This window comes from Protopterus annectens, chromosome 1.part1, assembly GCF_019279795.1.
Source record: "Protopterus annectens isolate FY-2018-M chromosome 1.part1, PAN1.0, whole genome shotgun sequence".
NCBI classification, from domain to species: Eukaryota; Metazoa; Chordata; order Ceratodontiformes; family Protopteridae; genus Protopterus; species Protopterus annectens.
The window spans coordinates 1,239,674,101-1,239,693,506 of record NC_056726.1 but is presented as its reverse complement, the minus strand read 5'-3'; the positions used below and the strand labels follow the sequence as shown (position 1 = coordinate 1,239,693,506).

At 42.0% G+C, this 19,406-nt stretch overlaps 1 protein-coding gene across 1 annotated transcript in view; it reads right to left on the bottom strand.

Moving 5' to 3' along the window:
• LOC122809597 (zinc finger protein 30-like) overlaps positions 1 to 19,406 on the bottom strand; it is a 107,010-nt gene that overhangs the window by 73,895 nt on the left and 13,709 nt on the right. Inside the window, exon 2 of the mRNA XM_044081209.1 lies at positions 16,082 to 16,208. Within this exon, the coding sequence (XP_043937144.1) occupies positions 16,082 to 16,208 (127 nt within the window). The remainder of the gene's footprint in view (positions 1 to 16,081; positions 16,209 to 19,406) is intronic.

Sequence of the window (19,406 nt, the reverse complement as noted above, 5' to 3'; positions counted from 1 at the left end):
CTTCAAGTTCAAAGGGTTGCTATACTTTTTGTCTTCCCGCTGTTTAAACTACTGAATCAAAACTGAATTAAGAGTCCCCCCCCGCTCCACACAATTTATATGAATCAAAGATAGGATAGCCTGTGACTACATTCTGAATTTGACAAGACGTTTTCATGCTTCCATAGTTACATACTAATGTAAACAGAGTTCTAGAAAACTATTGTCCAAATAAGGCATCACTGTTATGTGAAGTAGTGCAACACCTTTTTAAGAAGCATTTCGTTTGCACTGTGGAGGTTTGCATTGTCATGAAGCTCAGGATATTTATTTTCAAACCGAAGCAGATTTTCACAGTAGTAAAAAAAATGTGTTTGTCTTTATCTATCTATATCTATCTATTTATCCATGTATCTATCTATATATATATATATATATATATATATATATATATATATATATATATATATAAATATATATATATATATATATATATATATATATATATACATACATACACACACACACACATACATATATATATATATATATATATATATATATAGATATATATATATAGATATATATAGATATATATATATATATATAGATAGATATTTATGGGTCTACTTTGTTTCATTGAAAGCACATTTCACTGAATTTGAATTCACCCTGACCAAATTGCTGAAAGATCAAATTACTGAAAACGCATTTCACCGAATCTCATTTCACTGAAGTGAGGTACTGGCACTGTGTATTGTACTGTAAGGCAAGTAAAAGGTAAATGCCCTTTTCCCCACTGTAGTGCAATCCAGCATACAATCTCTACCACACACACACACACACACACACACACACACACACACACACACACACACACACACACACACACACACACACACACACACACACACACGCACGCGCGCACACACACACACACACACACACACACACACACACACACACACACACACACACACACATACAACCTAACATTTAATGCCGAAACTTTCAGTATATCTGAAAGTTTTGGATTAAACAAACAAATCCCACTCATCTCCATAAACATACACTTTGTCAGCCAAAGAAATGTTCAACTATGTGAAGTGTGTATGCATGTTCATAGGTGTGTACTAGGCTAATGGCCCTGAGGCCTTTACAAGCCTAGATGCAGTATGAAACAAACCAAACAATGCTGATACTGAACAAGTGTTTAATAAAACAAAGCTTTCAGGTCAAACAAACCCTTCATCAGTGTATAAAATACGAACACATACTAAATATTTTTATATATTATCAAAAATTACACAGCCATTAATTATTCAATTAAACAATCAATCCTAGTTAAAACAATAGTTGCAGAAGCACAGAACTCTGTTTCAAACACATTTGTTTATACCTTAGTACAGGTTTTAAAGAAACAGTCTGGTTTAAACCTGGTAATACATCAGCACAAAAGCGTATTATCCATTGATATTCCTTCATCTCAAGCTTATTGTTAAGATCCCCCCCTTGTATATCCTTACATACTCTAAAACCCTAAAAGAGAATTTATGTGCATTTCCATATGTACTGATATGCTTAGCCAAGGAATTAGTGTCAATATTCTTCTTATTTCTGAATGGTTCTCAATTAATCTTTCCTTCAGTTTTCTGGTAGATTTCCCAACATAAAATGCCTGGGGTCTATATTAAAACCCCGAAAGATCTAAAATGCAAAAGTATGTACATTGACACATAAAGGTCAATGTACATACACAGCGAAACATGTAAACGGCAAAAATCAAAATGTCGAAAGTGTTTCTTCAGCAAAACGAGCCACACTGGTAAGTACAAAATAAAAAAAACAAAAATACATTAACATGCTTATGCAGGGGGCAAGCACCCCCCCTGCCACCCCCCTTCTTAAATATACCAACTCCGAGACCGCACTACAGTGGGGAAAAGGATATATTTCCTTATCCCCACCACCACGCTGCTGGCTATGAAATACGTTCGGTGTTTTGATTTTTGCCAATTACATGTTTTGCTGTGTATATACATCGACCTTTATGTGTCGATGTACATACATTCTCATTTTAGATCTTTCATGCTTCTAATATGTAACCAAATGCCTGACATCTATTACAGGTAGCCAGGTATATTATATTCATTGTAACACATGTTGCTAAGCCAAAAAATATATAATTCTTCCTAGTTATTGGGTGTTGAAAAGTATTATTTTTATTAATGACTTCACAACAGCTACAATTGTAGCAAGGAACGATACCTGATTTAGCTGCTGTTACCCCCCCCCCCCCATCTTGACACACATCTTTATAATATAACTTCTGCTTTAAATTCTGACTGTTTCTGTATGAGAAACTGGTTTTCATGCCAACTATGGGACATAATTCAGCTAGAGATGTTAATATACACCAGTTGTTATTAATAATTCTTCTTACCGCAGAAGTAGCTCTGTTAAAAGCTGTAGCAAAACATAGTTTACCTGCATCTAAGTTGGTCTCCTTAGTTATAAAGGGTACTTCCATTGTGTTCATAGAGAAATAAGGTTTAGTACTATCATCCCTACAGCTCAAGACATATTCAATTTCCATATCTAGAGACTCCCTATTATAGCCCCTCTCCATAAATTCATCTTTCAGTTCCTGCATTTGTTTCTTACATTCATAGGTAGGTACTAGGCTATTAGCCCTAGGGCCTATATAAGCCTAGCCAAAAAGGTACCCTGGCTTTCGCCACCCAAGAAAATTATTTTCCTGTGCCCCTGTCGAGCAGAGCCACAGAAGTGATCCTTGGGGTGAATTTCCTATTTCCCATCCAATCATCAAGATTTTTCTTGAAGAGTGCTAATGAAGAACTCTGTTTGACATAGATACGTAGTCTGTTCCAGAGTATGAAAAGTCTCTGGGACAGGAATCTATCCCTCCAGCATGTTCTGTTTACTGTGGTGACAAGGTTTAGGTCCCTAGAGCGTGTAGCTCGGAGGGATTGGGATTTCTTTAAGTGGAGCATGTCCAACAGATCTGGGTTTGACATAGCTTTGTATGTTAGGTAGAGATTGCCTCTGAGTAGGCGATATGCAACGGAGTAAAGCTGGAGTTTTTTGAGATGGTCTGCATCTTCTATAGAAGTATTAAGTCTACTAATTCTAACAAACTGAGCTTTTGTGACATTTTTAAACACATGTGGTGCATGCATACTGTTTCGATGGAGAAATTTATTCCTATGTGGAGGTTTTTTATAAACAGTAGTTTGAATTTCAGTACCATCAAACAAAATCCTCACAACCAAAAAGTTAATGCTAGTATCAGAACGTCATAGAAAAATGTAAAAATGCAGTGCTGTTGTTTAAATGGTTTAAAAACACATCTAGTTCATCCCTACTACCATGCCAAACAAAAAACAAAACATCCACATATCTTTTAAAGCAACTAATATTCTGAGACTATTACTGTGAGCCATGATATATAAATTCAGTCTCCCATTTATCCAGTACTAGGTTGTCATATGTATTAGCAATGGGAGTACCCATTGCTATGCCAGATATTTGATGGTAAATTCTTTCATTGAAAACAAAACAATTATTATCTAGTACTAACTGGAGTAGTTCACATATATTTTCACTGAATCTACCAGAGTATTGATCATTTTTGACCAGCAGTTCCCTTATGGCATCAATGCCATAGCTATTAGGTATAACAGTAAAAGTGACTGAATGTCAAGAGTCACCACTGGAAACATATTTGTAGTACCAAAAGATTTATATGGTGTTAAACCAATCAGTGAAACTTCTCAAAAACTCAGCAGTATCCTGTATATAGCTTTTTACATACAAAGGTTGTTTAGACAATGCACTCTGTAAAAAATTGAAATGGGCTCGGTGGCCCAACCTCTCCCAGATACAATTGGTCTCATGGGGGGTTTCTAAGTTTTTGTAGACCTTCAGTATCCCATATAAAACAGGTAGTTTGGGATGTGCTACAGTAAAATATTGATAAAGCTCTATGCTAATGTCATTCATCAGCTGTAAGTCATATATCATTGTTCAACTTAACTATTGATGAATGTACTTCCTTAAAGAAACTGATACAGGATGATAGTATAGTTATAAAAGAAGCTGATAAAGGTGGCTCTGTTATTATTATGGACAAGCAAATGTATTTTAACAGCATGTCTTTATTTTAGCTGATGCTAGTACTTTTAAATGTGTAAGTAGTAATGATGTTTATAAGTCTGTGAGTGTTATTAACACAATAATATATGACTCTGGTAGATTCAGTGAAACTATATGTGAACTACTCCAGTTACTGCTAGATAATAATTATTTTGTTTTCAGTGAAAGAATTTACTGCGGTGGTGCAGTGGTTAGCATTGTCACCAGCAAGAGGTTCTCCGGTTCGATTCTCGACTGGAGCGCCTTCTGTATGGAGTCTGCATGTCCTTCCCAAGGTCTAGTGACATTTAAAGACATGCAGGTAGGTGCGTGCCTGAATGGGTGTGCCTTCTTTGAAGGTTGGGTGTCGCACTGGCACCTCGTCACCGTAAAAATCAACTGCCAATCATTAGGGGACCTGAGTTCCACTGTGGCGACCCCTAACCGGGAAAAGCCGAAAGACATTTGTTTTTTTTTATCTGGCATAGAATATTAGTTGCTTTAAAAGATATGTGGATGATTTGTTTTTTTTTTTGGCATGGTAGTAGGGATGAACTAGATGTGTTTTTAAACTATTTAAACAACAGCACTGAATTTTTACATTTGTCTATGACATGTTCTGATATTAGCATTAACTTTTTGGATGTGAGAATTTTGTTTGATGGTACTGAAATTCAAACTACTGTTTATAAAACACCTACACATAGGAATACATTTCTCCATCGAAACAGTATGCATGCACCACATGTGTTTAAAAGTGTCACAAAAGCTCAATTTGTTAGAATTAGTAAACGTAATACTTCTATAGAAGAATGTAAGAAACAAATGCAGGAAATGAAAGATGAATTTATGGAGAGGGCCTATAATAGGGAGTCCCTAGACATGGAAATTGAATATGTCTTGAGCTGTAGGGATGGTAGTACTAAATCTTATTTCTCTATGAACACAGTGGAAGTACCCTTTATAACTAAGGAGACCAACTTAGATATAGGTAAGCTACATTTTGTTAAAGCTTTTAACAGCTGCGTCTGAGGTAAGAAGAATTATTAACAATAACTGGTGTATATTAACATCTCTACCTGAATTATGTCCCATAGTTGGCATGAAACCCAGTTTCTCATACAGAAACTGTCAGAGTTTAAAGCAGAAGTTATGTTACAAAGATGTGTGTCAAGAATGGGGGGGGGGTAACAGCAGCTAAATCAGGTATCTTTCCTTGCTACAACTTAGCTGTTGTGAAGTCATTAATAAAAATAATACTTTTCAACACCCAATAACTAGGAAGAATTATATATTTTTTGGCATAGCAACATGTTACAATGAATATAATATACCTGACCACCTGTAATAGGTGTCAGGCATTTTATGTTGGGAAATTTACCAGAAAACTGAAGGAAAGAATAATTGAGCACCATTCAGAAATAAAAAGAAATACTAACACTAATTCCTTGGCTAAGCAGATCAGTACATATGGAAATGCACATAAATTCTCTTTTAGAGTGATAGAGTATGTAAGAATATACGAGGGGAGATCTAAACAATAAGCTTGAGATGAAGGAATATCAATGGATAATAAGAAGTTATGTACTCACCATAACGTTCCAAATGAGTAGGTAAACTTCATTTGGCAGCAACCTATGGGTCTTCTGATCCATATCGGATCTGAGCCGGCAGTTTCCAACAGCTGAGATCTGAGCTCCAAGCTCCTCCCCCTACCCATAATCCCCTGCCATCCCTACCTGACCTCAGATCGAGTTTGCCTGATGCAGGACCTGCACCAAATAGCCAGTCTACGGTCTGACCTCGATACAATCAGATGACAATAAGAGTAATATAAACATCCGATGGTCAGGGGGAAGGAGGGGGGGACAGTTGCTGCCAAATGAAGTTTACCTACTCAGATGGAACGTTATGGTGAGTACATAACTTCTTAATCTGAAGTAGTTAACTTCATTTGTGCATCAACCTATGTTACACAGTCCCCAGCTACCTAAATCTTGGGAGGTCCTCATGGAAGGATGTTCCGGAGCAATGCAGAGCCAAAGGAAGATCTCCCTCTGGAGACCAGGTCCAACTTATAATGATTTATAAAGGTATGAGATGAAGCCCAAGTGGCTGCCGAACAAATTTCATCCAATGAAGAAGGCTCTGGAGTGCTTGCAACGCCAACAGCACCACCCTCATCTCTAGGACATTGATATGCAGTGAGGTCTCCGTGTGGTCCCACGTGCCTTGGACTGCCCTGCCTAGACAATGACCCCCCCAACCAAGGCGAGAGGCGTCCGTGGTCACCGTGGTTAGGGGATGGGGCATAGCAAAGGGCCGAGCTTTGAGGAGGTCCGGGGACTGGAGCCACCACAGGAGGGCCTTCCTGCAAAGCCTGCTGAGGTTAATGGGATGGTTTAGAGGGTAATGCAGGAAGGACCATTGGACTTGGAGGGTCCACTGCAGGACCCTCATGTTCAAACGCGCCATGGGCAGCAGGTTGATGACAGCTGCCATCGACCCTAGGGCCCTCAGGACCAAAGCTGCTGAAGGAGATGGGGATTGAAGAATGGCCCGCACATGTAGTCTCAGGGTTCGAAGCCTGTCCGATGTCAAGAAGGCTAGGAGCCAGCATGTATCCAATCTGGCCCCGATGAAGTCTATGATTTGGGTTGGCAGGAGGGAAGATTTCTCTACATTGACTGTGATCCCCAGCCGGGGAGCTAGATGGAGGAAAGAGTCCCTGGCCGCGCAGAGTAGATGCCTTGTGGGGGCGGTCAGGAGCCAGTCATCCAGGTAGGGGAAGACCTGAATTCCCTGGAGTCTCAGGTGGGCCGCTATCACTGACAAAACCTTGGTAAACACCCTGGGGGCTGTGGTGAGACCAAAGGGGAGGACCCTGAATTGGTAATGACTGGCTCCTAGCCGGAAGCGAAGGAACCTCCTGGAGCGTCTGTCCATCAAGATGTGGTAGTACGCATCCTTGAGGTCTATAGAGCACATCCAGTCATTCTCCTGCAAGAGGGGGAGAATGGATTGAAGTGTGGCCATCCGGAACTTTTCTTTGGTTACTGACAGGTTCAAGAGGGATAGATCGAGGATTGGCCTTAAGTCCCCCATCTTTTTTGGCACCAAGAAGAACCTGGAGTAAAAGCCCGATCCGAACTGGTCTGGGGGGACGTACTGAATGGCTCTTTTTTCTAGCAGCTGCTGGATTTCTGCAGCCATGGCCTCCCTCTGATCGGGGGGGGGGGGCATCAAGGAGGCATCTGGGATTGCGAGGGGGATGAAGAAACGGGATTTGGTAACCTCTGGATATGATACGAAGCACCCAGCGATCTGTCGTGATGGACTCCCAAGCTGCCAGGTGCCTTGAAAAATGCCCCCCCCCCGACTGCCTCCAGAATGGAGCAGTCGGGTAACCCCTCAGGGTTGCTACGTGGGCCGATCAGAAAACGATTCTCTGGACCCAAAACTCCTCGGACCCCCTCTGCCCCCAGGGCGGCGTCCACCCTGTTCTCCTCTGCCTCAGAAGGACTGGCTGTCCGGAGCGTCACGGGACTGTTGCGACTTCCAGAACCACATCTTCTTCTGTCCCTTTTGGTTCTTGAAGAAAGACCTCTGGGGAGCAGAGAAGCAGACTCCGATGGCAGACATCTTCCCATCCTTCTCACTCTGGACTAACGTTTCACGTACGGTTTTGCCAAAGAGGGCAGAACCATCGAATGGGGCATTAGCGAACAATGCCTTAAAGGGTTCCGCGAAATCACAGTGGCGGAGCCACGCCTGTCGCCTCATGACGATGCCTACTCTGCTAGCTCTAGCAGCTTCCTCCATAGCATGGGATGGTAGCCACATAGAGGTATTAGAAATAGACCTAAGAGTGGCCATTCGGGTAGAGTACACCTGCTTGTCCTCCGCCGACATGGACTCCGGGGGCGACCCAGCGTACTCTTTAATAAGGTCTCGCTGGAGCCGTATGACATGTGCCATGTAGTTCAGTGACCTTACCGAGAAGGTAGCTGAACTGAAGACTCGCTTCCCAAGGTGGTCCATCGCCCGAGACTCCTTGCTAGGAGGATGGACCGAGGGACTTTCTTGGGCCAGTTCCCTCTTGGTGGCTGCCGCCACCAACATGGCATCTACCGGGGATCCCTTACTCCAGTGCACTCTGTCGGAGGGGAGACTAAGTATCCTATCAGGTCTCTTTGGGATGGGCTCCACAGTGTCCAGCTCATTCCATGCCCTGGTAGTGATCAGGTCTACCAGGGGGTCGGCTGGAGGGGACACCTAAGAGGTAGACAGGCCTGCTTCAAATGCCTCTAGGAACACAGACTCGTCTGAGGTAGGCTTTGGGGTGGACCACCCTCCCCTTATTCTGAGCATCTCAATAATGTCTCCAAAGGAGACATCTTCGGGGGTGATCTTGGGGAGCCTTCCTCTTCCTCCAAATCTGTGTCCTCGGTCAAGGGCTCAGGGGAGTCCAAGTGCCTCCTTTTGCACTTGCGCTTGTGAGGGACCTTCTCGGGGGGGCTGTCCGAGAAGGCCTCACCAGGCTCATCATGTCCCAACAAGGGAACTGCCTGGGACGTTAGAGCAGGCTGTCCCTGGGGCCAGGTGATAGAAGTCAGAGCCAACTGAGAGGGAGTGCGGGGTGGAGCCGTAGCTGTGGCCGGGGGCCTGGAATCCCTCGACAGAGCCCTCTCCACCACGTCGAAAGCTAAAAGGAGAGTTGCTTTCTCTGGGATCCGAGAGTAAACCCTTCCTCGGATCCGACGAGCGGATCGGGGTCGGCGCCGATGCTATCGGATCCGACGGGCCAGTATTCTCCGACCTGGACGGAGCCGAAGGCACACTGACACCCTCAGATCCGAAGCTCAGCTCTCGGCTCAGTGAGCTCGGATCCGCCGAAAAGGGACCCAACAAACTCGAGGGCGCTGTCGGCGCCAAAGTACCCGATACTATCAGTAGTCTGAAATATCCAGCGTTATGAGGCTTCTGTCTCTGGCTTATCTCTGCCTTAAAACCCCACCTCTAATGATACATTTTCAGCTGTTTCAACCATGGTTTCTGAGTCTGTTACCACTTCATCTTACATGACTCCTGCTATACAACCTGTCAGGGGATGAGTTCCTGACACTGACTACAACTATCTTCAGTAAAGAAGACTTCATAAAAGTTGAGATTTATAGTAGCAAAAACTCTGCTTCTTCGCAAAAATAATCCCTGTAACTGGCTCACAGACTTAAATAAAATGGATATTCTAATTAAGGGGGAGGAAAGTACAGTTGTGTACCTACCATAAATGTAGATGTTCGAGTGTATTCACTGTTGCAGTCATTACACTTGGGTTATCCTGCTGGCAGGCTACCCACAGTAGGCCTGAATTCCAAAGTCTTGGTCTGGCGTCGGTTGCTGTTGCCTCTTCCCTGACGTCAGTGCGCCAGGGGTATAAAAGATGCAGCCAACGCCATTTTCTTCAGTTTTTCTTGCCCCAGATGTCAGGTGCCCCCAAACTGGTAGGCTAAGAATGTATGCCAATAAGTATGCATGCAATAACATAAACATTTCCTTCATCTACAAGCAAATACACCACATAGGTTGTATAGGATAGAGAAGTACAGATAAGTCCCAGCAAAGAAAAGGGGAATGGTGGGTGGGTAACCTGGACTGCAACAGTGAATACACTCGAACAATTACATTTATGGTAGGTACACAGCTGTACTATGTTCATCATGTTTCACTGTTGCAGTCATTACACTTGGGTTGAATCCCAAAGCTGAGGTAGGGTGGCTGGGTCTAAATAGGATTAGGAGAGGCTATAAGGCCCTGCAAAACCGCAGTGGCAAAGCCTGCTCTGGATTTAGAGTAGAGAGGTAAATGGTAGTGCTTGGTGAAAGCGTGCACTGAACTCCAAGTTGCAGCCTCTAAAATATCTTTGGTTGGTACCCCTCTGAGGAAGGCTGCTGAAGTGGCTGCTGCTCTGGTAGAATGTGGCCTAATGCCCTTAGGAAATGATTTGCCATGTTGTGAATAACAGAATAGAATGCAGTGGCCTATCCATTTCGAAATAGTCTGCTTAGAGATAGGCTTTCCTTGTGATCCTGCAGCATATGCCACTAAAAGTTGCTCAGTCTTTCTGAAAGCTTTAGTTCTGTCCAAGTAGAAGAGTAGCTGTCTGTGTATGTCCAAAGAATGCAGGAGTCTCTCACCCTTATTCTGTGGGTTTGGATAAAAAGTAGGTAAATGAATGGCTTGGTTAAGGGCCACAGTGGAAACTACTTTAGGCATAAATGTCAGGTTAGTCCTCAGAGAAACCCTGTCTGGATGGAAAATGATAAAAGGTTCCACAGCCATGACAGCCTGTAACTCTGAGACTCGTCTTGCAGAGGTTATTGCTAGGAGCAGAGCTGTTTTCCAAGATAAGAACTTTATTTCAGTTGTATTGGCTGGCTCAAAAGGTGGCAGTATGAGTTTCTCCAGGACATAATTGAGGTCCCATGCAGGTATTGGTGCTCTCCTTGGAGGTCTTATGTTTTTGGCCCCTCTGAGGTACTGCCTTAGCAATGGATGAGAAAAAATAGGTGGTTCCGTATTGTAATGAGCTGAAATGGCAGTGGAATGGATTTTAATTGATGAGAAGGATAGGCCTTTGTCCAGCATCTCAGTTAGGTATTGTAAAATCTGAGGAATATTTGGTACAAGCGTGTCAATCCCACATGCCTGGTTCCAAGCACAGAATCTCTTCCATTTTTCTGCATAAGATTTTCTGGTACTTGGCCTCCTGGCCTCCAAAATAACATCCATCACTGCTTTAGAGAGAGTTGTGTTCTGAATGGCTACATTATTCACCATGCTGCCGGATTTAGGGTCCTGATTTGGCTGTGCAGGATCTGATTGTTTCGTTGGGTCAGTAAGTGAGGAATTAGAGGCAATGTCCAGGCTGGGCCTTGAGACAAGCTCTTTTGGATTGGGTACCAGTGCTAGCGGGGCCAGTCTGGGGCAATCAGAATAATTTTTGTCTTCTCTTGTCTGACCTTTAGAAGTACCTTGGGAAGGAGAGGCAGATGAAGAAAGGCATATACTGTTAGGGTTTTCCAGCTGGATGATAGAGCATCCACTTTCCATGCTTGCTTGTGAAAAGTCCTTGTGCAGAATCTCTGTAGTTGGCAGTTGTGAGGGGAGGCAAAACAATCTATGTCTGGGCATCCCCATTTCTTTGTTATCATGCTGAAGACTTGTGGATCCAGTTTCCACTCGTGGGGATCCGTAACATTTCTGCTTAGTTCGTCTGCCAGAGTATTTTTCTTTCCTGGCAGGAATTGTGCTGGCAAATGTACTTTATAAGTCAATGCTGTGTCCCACAAAGTCATGGCTGGTCTGCAGAGGGGGTAGGAATGTGTGCCTCCCTGCTTGTTTATGTACCACATGACTGTGGTATTGTCCGTCCTTATCAGTAGTTGTCCTGGATGAAGAAGGTCCTTGAAAGCTGTAAGGGCATTCTGAACAGCTAGCATCTCTTTTTGATTGATATGAAGATGCATTTGGCTTGAGGGCCATGTGCCCTGAATACATTTTCCTGCCATGTGGGCCCCCCCAGGCATAATTTGAAGCATCTGTTGTTATTGACTGCCTGGCTGTGGGTAGGTTGAATGGCTGTCCCTTGTTGAGGTGACAGGACTGTGCCCACCATCAAAACTCTTGTTGAAGGCAAGGAATGAGGGTAATCAATGTTTCCAGGCTGTGGCAATGTTGAGTCCAAACACTTTTTAGATACCACTGTAGCTTCCTCATATGCAGCCTGGCATATGGAATTAGCAGAATGCAGGATGCCATGAAGCTCAAAGCCTGCAGAATTTTTCTTGCAGATAACTGGGTCTTTGTTGCCAACATTGTGAAGTAAGAAGTCAGTTGCCTTTGTTTGTCTGGCGTGAAATAAGCCATCTGGGCAGTTGTATTTAAGCTTGCACTCAGGAATATTATCTCTTGAGAGGGTACTAATTTTGATTTATTTTCGTTTACTGTGTACCCTAGGCAAATCAATAATCTTTTTACAAACGCCAGGTGCTCTAGTAGAATGTCCTTGTTCGCTGCTTGAATAAGGCAATCATCTAAGTAAGGATATATTTGAATTCCTCTTTGTCTGCAATATGCAGTTACTGGTGCCAGGCATTTTGTGAAGACCCTGGGCGCAGTAGATAAGCCAAAGGGCAGTGCAGAGAATTGGTAGTGCGTTGAGCCAGCTATGAATCTGAGGTATCGTCTGCAAGATTGTCTGATTGGTACATGCAGGTATGCCTCTTTTAGGTCCAAAGTTACAAGCCAAGCCTTCTTGCCCAGCATGGGCAGAAGCTGCTGCAAAGTCAACATTTTGAATTTTGGAACATCCGGAAATGTATTCAGAATAGACAGGTCCAGTATTGGTCTCCAGGCTTTGTCCTTTCGGGGTACCAAGAAAAGTCTTGAGTAAAATCCTTGTCCCTGCTCTTGCTGTGGTACTCGCTGAATGGCCCTCATGTCCATGAAGATGAAACTTGTTTTTGTGCCTCTGCCCATTGATTGTGTGGCAAGTCTGGCATACCTTTTGCCCTTGGCAGGGTGTGAAAGTGGAACCAGTAGCCCTGGGACACTATATTCAAGACCCATTTGTCCTGGGTGATCATGTGCCAGTTTTGAGAAAATAAAATGCTAGTTTTCCCCCTAAGGGGGCTGCCAAAAGATAAGTGCTTGGTGCTGGCAGAGAGAAGTCATTGGGACCGTTTCCTGTATGGCTGTGATTTGTCTTCTCCGCTTTTGGAGGTAGAAGCGCCCCAGTGTTTAGGCCTATATGAGCCCTAGGGCTGGGATCTGCCTCTAGGGCATCTGTATCTGCCTCTTTGTGGTTTGTCTGACACTGGAAAGGACCAATTCTTTGTAGGCCAGTTCCTGCTAAATCTGGGTGGCTGTACCTGTAAGAAATCCTTTACTGTTTGCATAGATTTTGCTTTGTCCTCCATTTTCTTCAACACCTCCTCTGCTTTAACACCAAATAAAGTATCATGCTGTAATGGAGCATCTAGTAATTTTGCCTTAACATGATCAGGTAGAATCTGTTCCTTTAACCAAGCATGCCTCCTAATGACAGAACCCGTAACTGCGGCCCTGCAAGAGGCCTCTAGAGAATCAAAACCACATTGCAATGTATGCATTCCCACTTGTTCAGTTGCATGCAATAAATCCTGCATTTCCTTATTTTCTGCACAATCAGAATTTGACAACATTTTCTGTTTTAGCAGTGACATTAAGTATTGCTGATATTTAAGTATATGAAATTGACAATTTAAAGCCCTCACAGCCAAAGTAGCAGAAGTGTAAACTTTTTTCCCCCATATGTCTAGTGCCCTAGAATCCCTGTCAGAGGGGATAGGGTTTTTGCAGTAGAAGCCTTGACTCCTTTGGGACCCTGAGAAATAGTTTCTGGATTAGCAGCAGGGTTTTTATAAAGAAATTTATGTGAGTCTGGAACCCTGTAGTATTTGTCAGGTTTTACAGGGGCAGGGGGTAAAGAGTCAGGAGAAAGGGCGGACTCAGAAAATACATCATCTACAATGTCTAACACAGGGGGAATAGCAAGCGGCCTGTGCTGAGGTAGTAAAAGAAAATCTATAAGCCTTTTCTTTGATTCTGAGTAGTCTTGGCTCTCCCAGTGGAAGTGCTCCCTCATGGTATGCAGGGTTTCCCCAAAAGAAAAATCCTCAGGAGGAGAGGCTGAAGGAATAGATTCTTCAGCATCAGAATCCTCATAGGGAGGAAGAGAGTATTCCTGCTCAGAAGAGGAGTCAGAGGAAATGGAAACCTGATCTGAAGATTCATATTCTGTCTCTTGCCTAGGCCTCTTATCAGGAGGGAGATGGGACCCCGTGATCAAGGTAATTAGGTCTTCGGCCATTTTGAGCATCTGTTTTTTAGGCATGGAAGTCTGTCCAGGAGAATGCTGTACTTGTTTCTTTGTCTTTAGAGCTGCTTTAGTATTTGCTTTGGGAGCTGAGGTAGGCTTTACATATAACTGTGTAGGTCTGAAAACACCCTCAGAAGCCGTTGCCTGCTCAGCGCTCCGGACCCATCTGAGGGAATAGTTTCTGAGTGTCCAATACCTTGAGTATCCAGAGGCCTAGTTGGCTGCATGTGGGAATCGGCAGCAGCCTGTGGCTCTGAGGTTGCGGGCATCAGGGGCTGCGAAAGCGCCTCACTGTGAATCGGCGAACCGGCGACTGGCTTAGCGGAAACCTCGTTGTCGGTTTTGGACCTCAGATGCCTGTCCTTTTCCTTTTCCTTGCGCTTTTTATAAACTCCGGTCGTCGGTTGTTCTGACGGCATTATATAATTGAATCTTCGGCCAAAGTAATGAAAGGCAAAATCGTACCAACGCTTAATAGTGCGTTGGTTAAATCTAGTGCAAAACCGACAGCTAGCAACGCTGTGATCAGGGCGTAGGCAAGGAATAAAGTAAGAATGAAAATCCTTATGAGGTATTTGCTTCCCACAAGAAATACAATTGTTAACTTTTTCTGACATCGGTCTGGAGCAAGAAAAAAGTTTCCCTAATGGGGTACTTAGCTTTAATGAAGACTTCGGATCTGAAATATGATTTTGAAAATCTCAGGAGTCGGCCGACCGGCACTTGCGAACTGCTTTTGCTTCGGGCACCGTGCGGCAAGAAAGACTGAAGAAAATGGCGTCAGCTGCATCTTTTATACCCCTGGTGCACTGACGTCAGGGAAGAGGCGACAGCAACCGACACCGGACCAAGACTTTGGAATTCAGGCCAACTGCGGGTAACCTGCCAGCAGGATAACCCAAGTGTAATGACTGCAATAGTGAAACACGATGAACATCATGTATACACAGTGTCCTTTTGGATTTACTGCAGCCATATGTTTGGCTTTGGGGATTTGATGGACATTTTGAGTTATGCTGAAGTGTATGTACGCAACTACAATAAAGAATCATGCCAGTAAATGGTCCCCCCTTCTCAATGCTATTCTGAACTCTCAGAAGGCTAAACCAGAACATACATAATTAATAGATGGACTGTAATTAATAAAACAACAGAAGAAAAGCCTCTGTCACATGCAGATTTCCAACTTTTTTTGGCCATGTCTAAGGCACAAAACTCCTCATCACCTGTGTTACATATGGCTGTCTCCCTGGTAAAGGGGAGTGAATGGCTGAGTAAGGGCAAACGCTAGATTTTCAGAAGGTACTGGGACTAGAAATATTACACAGAAGAAATCTGTGTTGTCTAGGTAAAAAGTCTGTAATACTATTTGCTCTAGTAAACGATGGATTCATTCAGAAAAAAAAACATCTTCACCTACGTTTTCACTATCATTTGTTTTACCGTGTATAGAATTACATATCTTTAACAGCTATGAATATTTACTAAAAATCCAAAGTTCTCACTATAGATAAAATATGATTTCAAGCTGCGTCCACCTGGAGCTTCAAATAACTCAAAAAGTAAGACAGTGGAAAGTAGTCTAATAAAATGTTCCAATATCACAAACTAAGAAATACTTGCTGCTGGAAGTCAAACAGTCCAAAACCAAGCCGTAAAAACGTCAGGTGTTGCTCAAGAAGTGCAGTACAATCCTGTACAATTGTAAAACACAGGTTTAATCCAAGAAAAACAATACAATTGTATTTCTTGGATTAAACCTGTGTTTTACAATTTTACTGAATTGTACTGGATTGTATTGTATTTCTTGGATTAAACCTGTGTTTTACAATTTTACAGGATTGTACTGCACTTTTTGAGCAACACCTGAAGTTTTTACGGCTTGGTTTTGGACTGTTTGACTTCCAGCAGCAAGTATTTCTTAGTTTGGAAAGTAGTCCAATTCCATTTTATGCACCAATCCTGGTAAAAAATTAAAAGTATTATTAAAATAAATGGCATTAAATATACTGTGTGTAAGTTTACCCAGTGAGATCATTGTTTCGTAATTCTGCACCATCACTTTCCTGTGTAGTTCTTTCTGCTGAGGGCTTAGAATCATCCATTCCTCTTCTGAAAATGTGACAGCAACATCATCAAAGCTCTCTGGACCCTGAAAAAGGAACAGAATGCATGTATGGCACACCATTTAATGGTCTGTGGCTTTACTTTACATAAACATTAATTAACAAGACATTGATATATGCATTCCCCTTCCCTCCCTCATCCTAACTACAATCTTAAATAATTTCACCTTCTTTCACTTGCTCTCCTTACCCCCTCCCTTATGTCAGATTCTCTTCTTTATTATCTGACTTGACCTCACTCTCCTACCAACTGTTAATTCTACTCTCTTGCTTACCCTGACAGAACATCCTTTAACTACGATTTGCCAGGACCTCCTTTATCAATATTTACTTACTTCAATAGGGTTATACTGCCAAGATTTTATAATTTGTGCTCTGCCATTAATCTGGTCTATAATTATATATTTCTGTATATTTCCTTTATCCCGTTTTCCAACATTTATTTCTAACTATAAAATGTGCATGGAAATGTGCATGCTTCCTTCTGTCTGGAAAAGATTCCTAAAACTATTTCACTTACGCGCTTAACAAACTAAAATAAATGAATGAATGAATGAATGAATGAATGAATGAATGAATAAGGAAAGAAAGAAAAATAATGAGGTTATGATTTACAGTCTGCATTAACATAAAAGGAATGTTGAAGCTTTTCCCACAACACCTTTCATTTCTCATGGAATACAGTTTTGGACACCTCCCTTCTGTCTAATAGCATATGACAGTTCACTTCATCACACTGTCTTTGGTGAGCCACAAGTCAACATCACAAAAAAATGAGTATATTGTGACTAATAGGCTTAATCCCTATGTACAGCAACTCTAACTACTGTTTCACTATAGATACTTAAGATTAAGGCTACAGTCATGAAAAACTGAGTTAATCTGGTAACCAAGTGAAATGCTGGTACCTGCTAGAGTGAGTCTGGAAATCCAGAGACTAAATGTCCGAAAGACTGAACTTAAATTTAGTAAGTCCAAAATGTCATTTCTCAGAATATTCCCTTTTCTCCATGGTATGGCGATCTTGGAGTTGGTATATATATATATATATGTTTGGAGATGTGGGGAGTTTGCTGCCCCCTGCAAAACAGAAGTTTAAAGGAGAACAGCAATTTAAAAGATTTGCTCTTCTCCTGTGTTTTTGGTCCTTTTTATTTATTTTTTGGCTTTTTGGAGCTTAGTATTTTAAATGCCAACATTTCAATAGGGAGTCCAGTTAACTAACCCTAATGTCTGACTTCTATTCCTGAACCTTTGGATCCAATGCAGAATTTTCTTAAACTCCAGAGAGGTTGCTATGCATTCCAGGATTCAACAGTAAAATAAAATAAAATTTGTTGGATATAATTTTTAATGAACATATTTAATCATGCAGTCATTGATTACAAAAACATTTATAGCGTTCATATTATGGACCCTGGGCTGAAATGGAAATCGGTCAGAACTCCTCAGTGCTCTACCATAGTTAATAGTTAACAAATTAATTCAATCAGTAAATAAATTAAAAGGGTTTAAGGAAAGCACAGCCATACTGCATATGGTACCATGCAATGTCCTGTTTGAAGAAGGCAAATATTAGGAGCTAAACAAGTATACACATTCACAAAAAAGAAATAAAGTAATGAAATGAAAACATCTGACTAGACTTACTAACACTACTCTCCAGTGTTTATATAGGCAAGGACTAACTACAAATATATTTACTTATTTATTTGCATTTGTTAACCAGGAATTTTGTGATGCCTTTAAAACAAGAGAGACATACAAGAGACATTAGTTTGCACACACAAGAATAATTGTCACCCGGGCGGGGATCACTCCAGTGGCTCTACTCCATAGAGGCACTGGGAACTAAGGTCAGGTGGCACAATGCCAGGATAATTAGGGCCATTAGCCTAGTACACACCTATGAACCTATTAATATGCATTCACCAATACTATCAGAAAATTAAATTTCTAGTCTGCAAAAACATCAACTTTTGCATATCCAAAAATGCACATGTATAAGAGAAATTAGTTTAAATATTCATCTCAAATACAACAGAGTCAAGCTGCAGATCAGGTGACTGACAGTAGGTGAAGCTGAGTGACTGTTTATTTATTTTACATTTGCTTACTGGGAAAGTCCAACTTGGAAAGAGCCAATTTTCAGTGGAGGCCAGGGGAGAAAAGCTCAGACATGTCTTTCTACCTGACACTGTAATTCCATTTCCAGTGTTGAATCTCCAAGAACATACCTGAAGACTTTATGTGTGGTGCCATTAGACAATGAGACACAAATATGATTGTAAAGTTTATCAGGAAGGGAGAGGTGATTAATAGCAAGTTGATTAAATCTGAGCTATAAGAATCACATAAAGAGTGGCAGTGATGGGTTCGAAGGTTTTGCCCCAGTGCCCACCTGAGAATTCCACTTTTTGAGTAATGAAGAGAACAGTACAGTTGGAATATGGGAAAGACCTGCATGAATATGACCTGGCTGTCATTAAGGAATGCCTTTGCCCTGTACAATTTACTTAGTGTGAGACTGTTTTTTACTACATCTTTCCTTGTAGAATGGTCAGATTTTAGCTGATTGCCAAGAATTATATCAAGTAGTTCTGAAGATACAGCTTCTTCTATTAGTGGTGCATAAAGTGAAGTAATAAGCAGAATGTTTATGCTACATGAACTGATCCTACCAAAGGATGTTAATGTGTTTGCTACTGAGGAGAGAAAGAGAAGATGGGTCACTAACACCACACCCAGCCTCTTCGTGCTCTAGGAGCAAATAAGTTGAGTGTCAAGCAGTGTCACTTTGTGTGGTTGCTTTTGACTACACAAAGCATAGGCCCACTTATACTCTCTGTGCCACCAGCACAATCTAGTCTAATTTATCCCATTCCCTTCCCTGACAAAATCCACAGTAAGGATCATGGATTGGCAGTTTCCTAACATCTCTGTGGCCAGCCTTTTGGACATGGGCATCCTGAGGCAATGTAGCAACTGTCTCATGTATACTGACAACCACTTACTCCTGAAACAAATACTTTATGTGAGAGATATAGTTACACTATGAAAATGGACACAAGACTCTTACATACAGACAAATCAAACAAGTTGTCAGCACACAGATATCACTTCCCACACTAAATAATGACAACATATAAACCCACATATGGGCGGCACAGTGGTGCAGAAGATGGATAGAATTGTCACCTCACAGCAAGAGGTTCCCCAAGGCG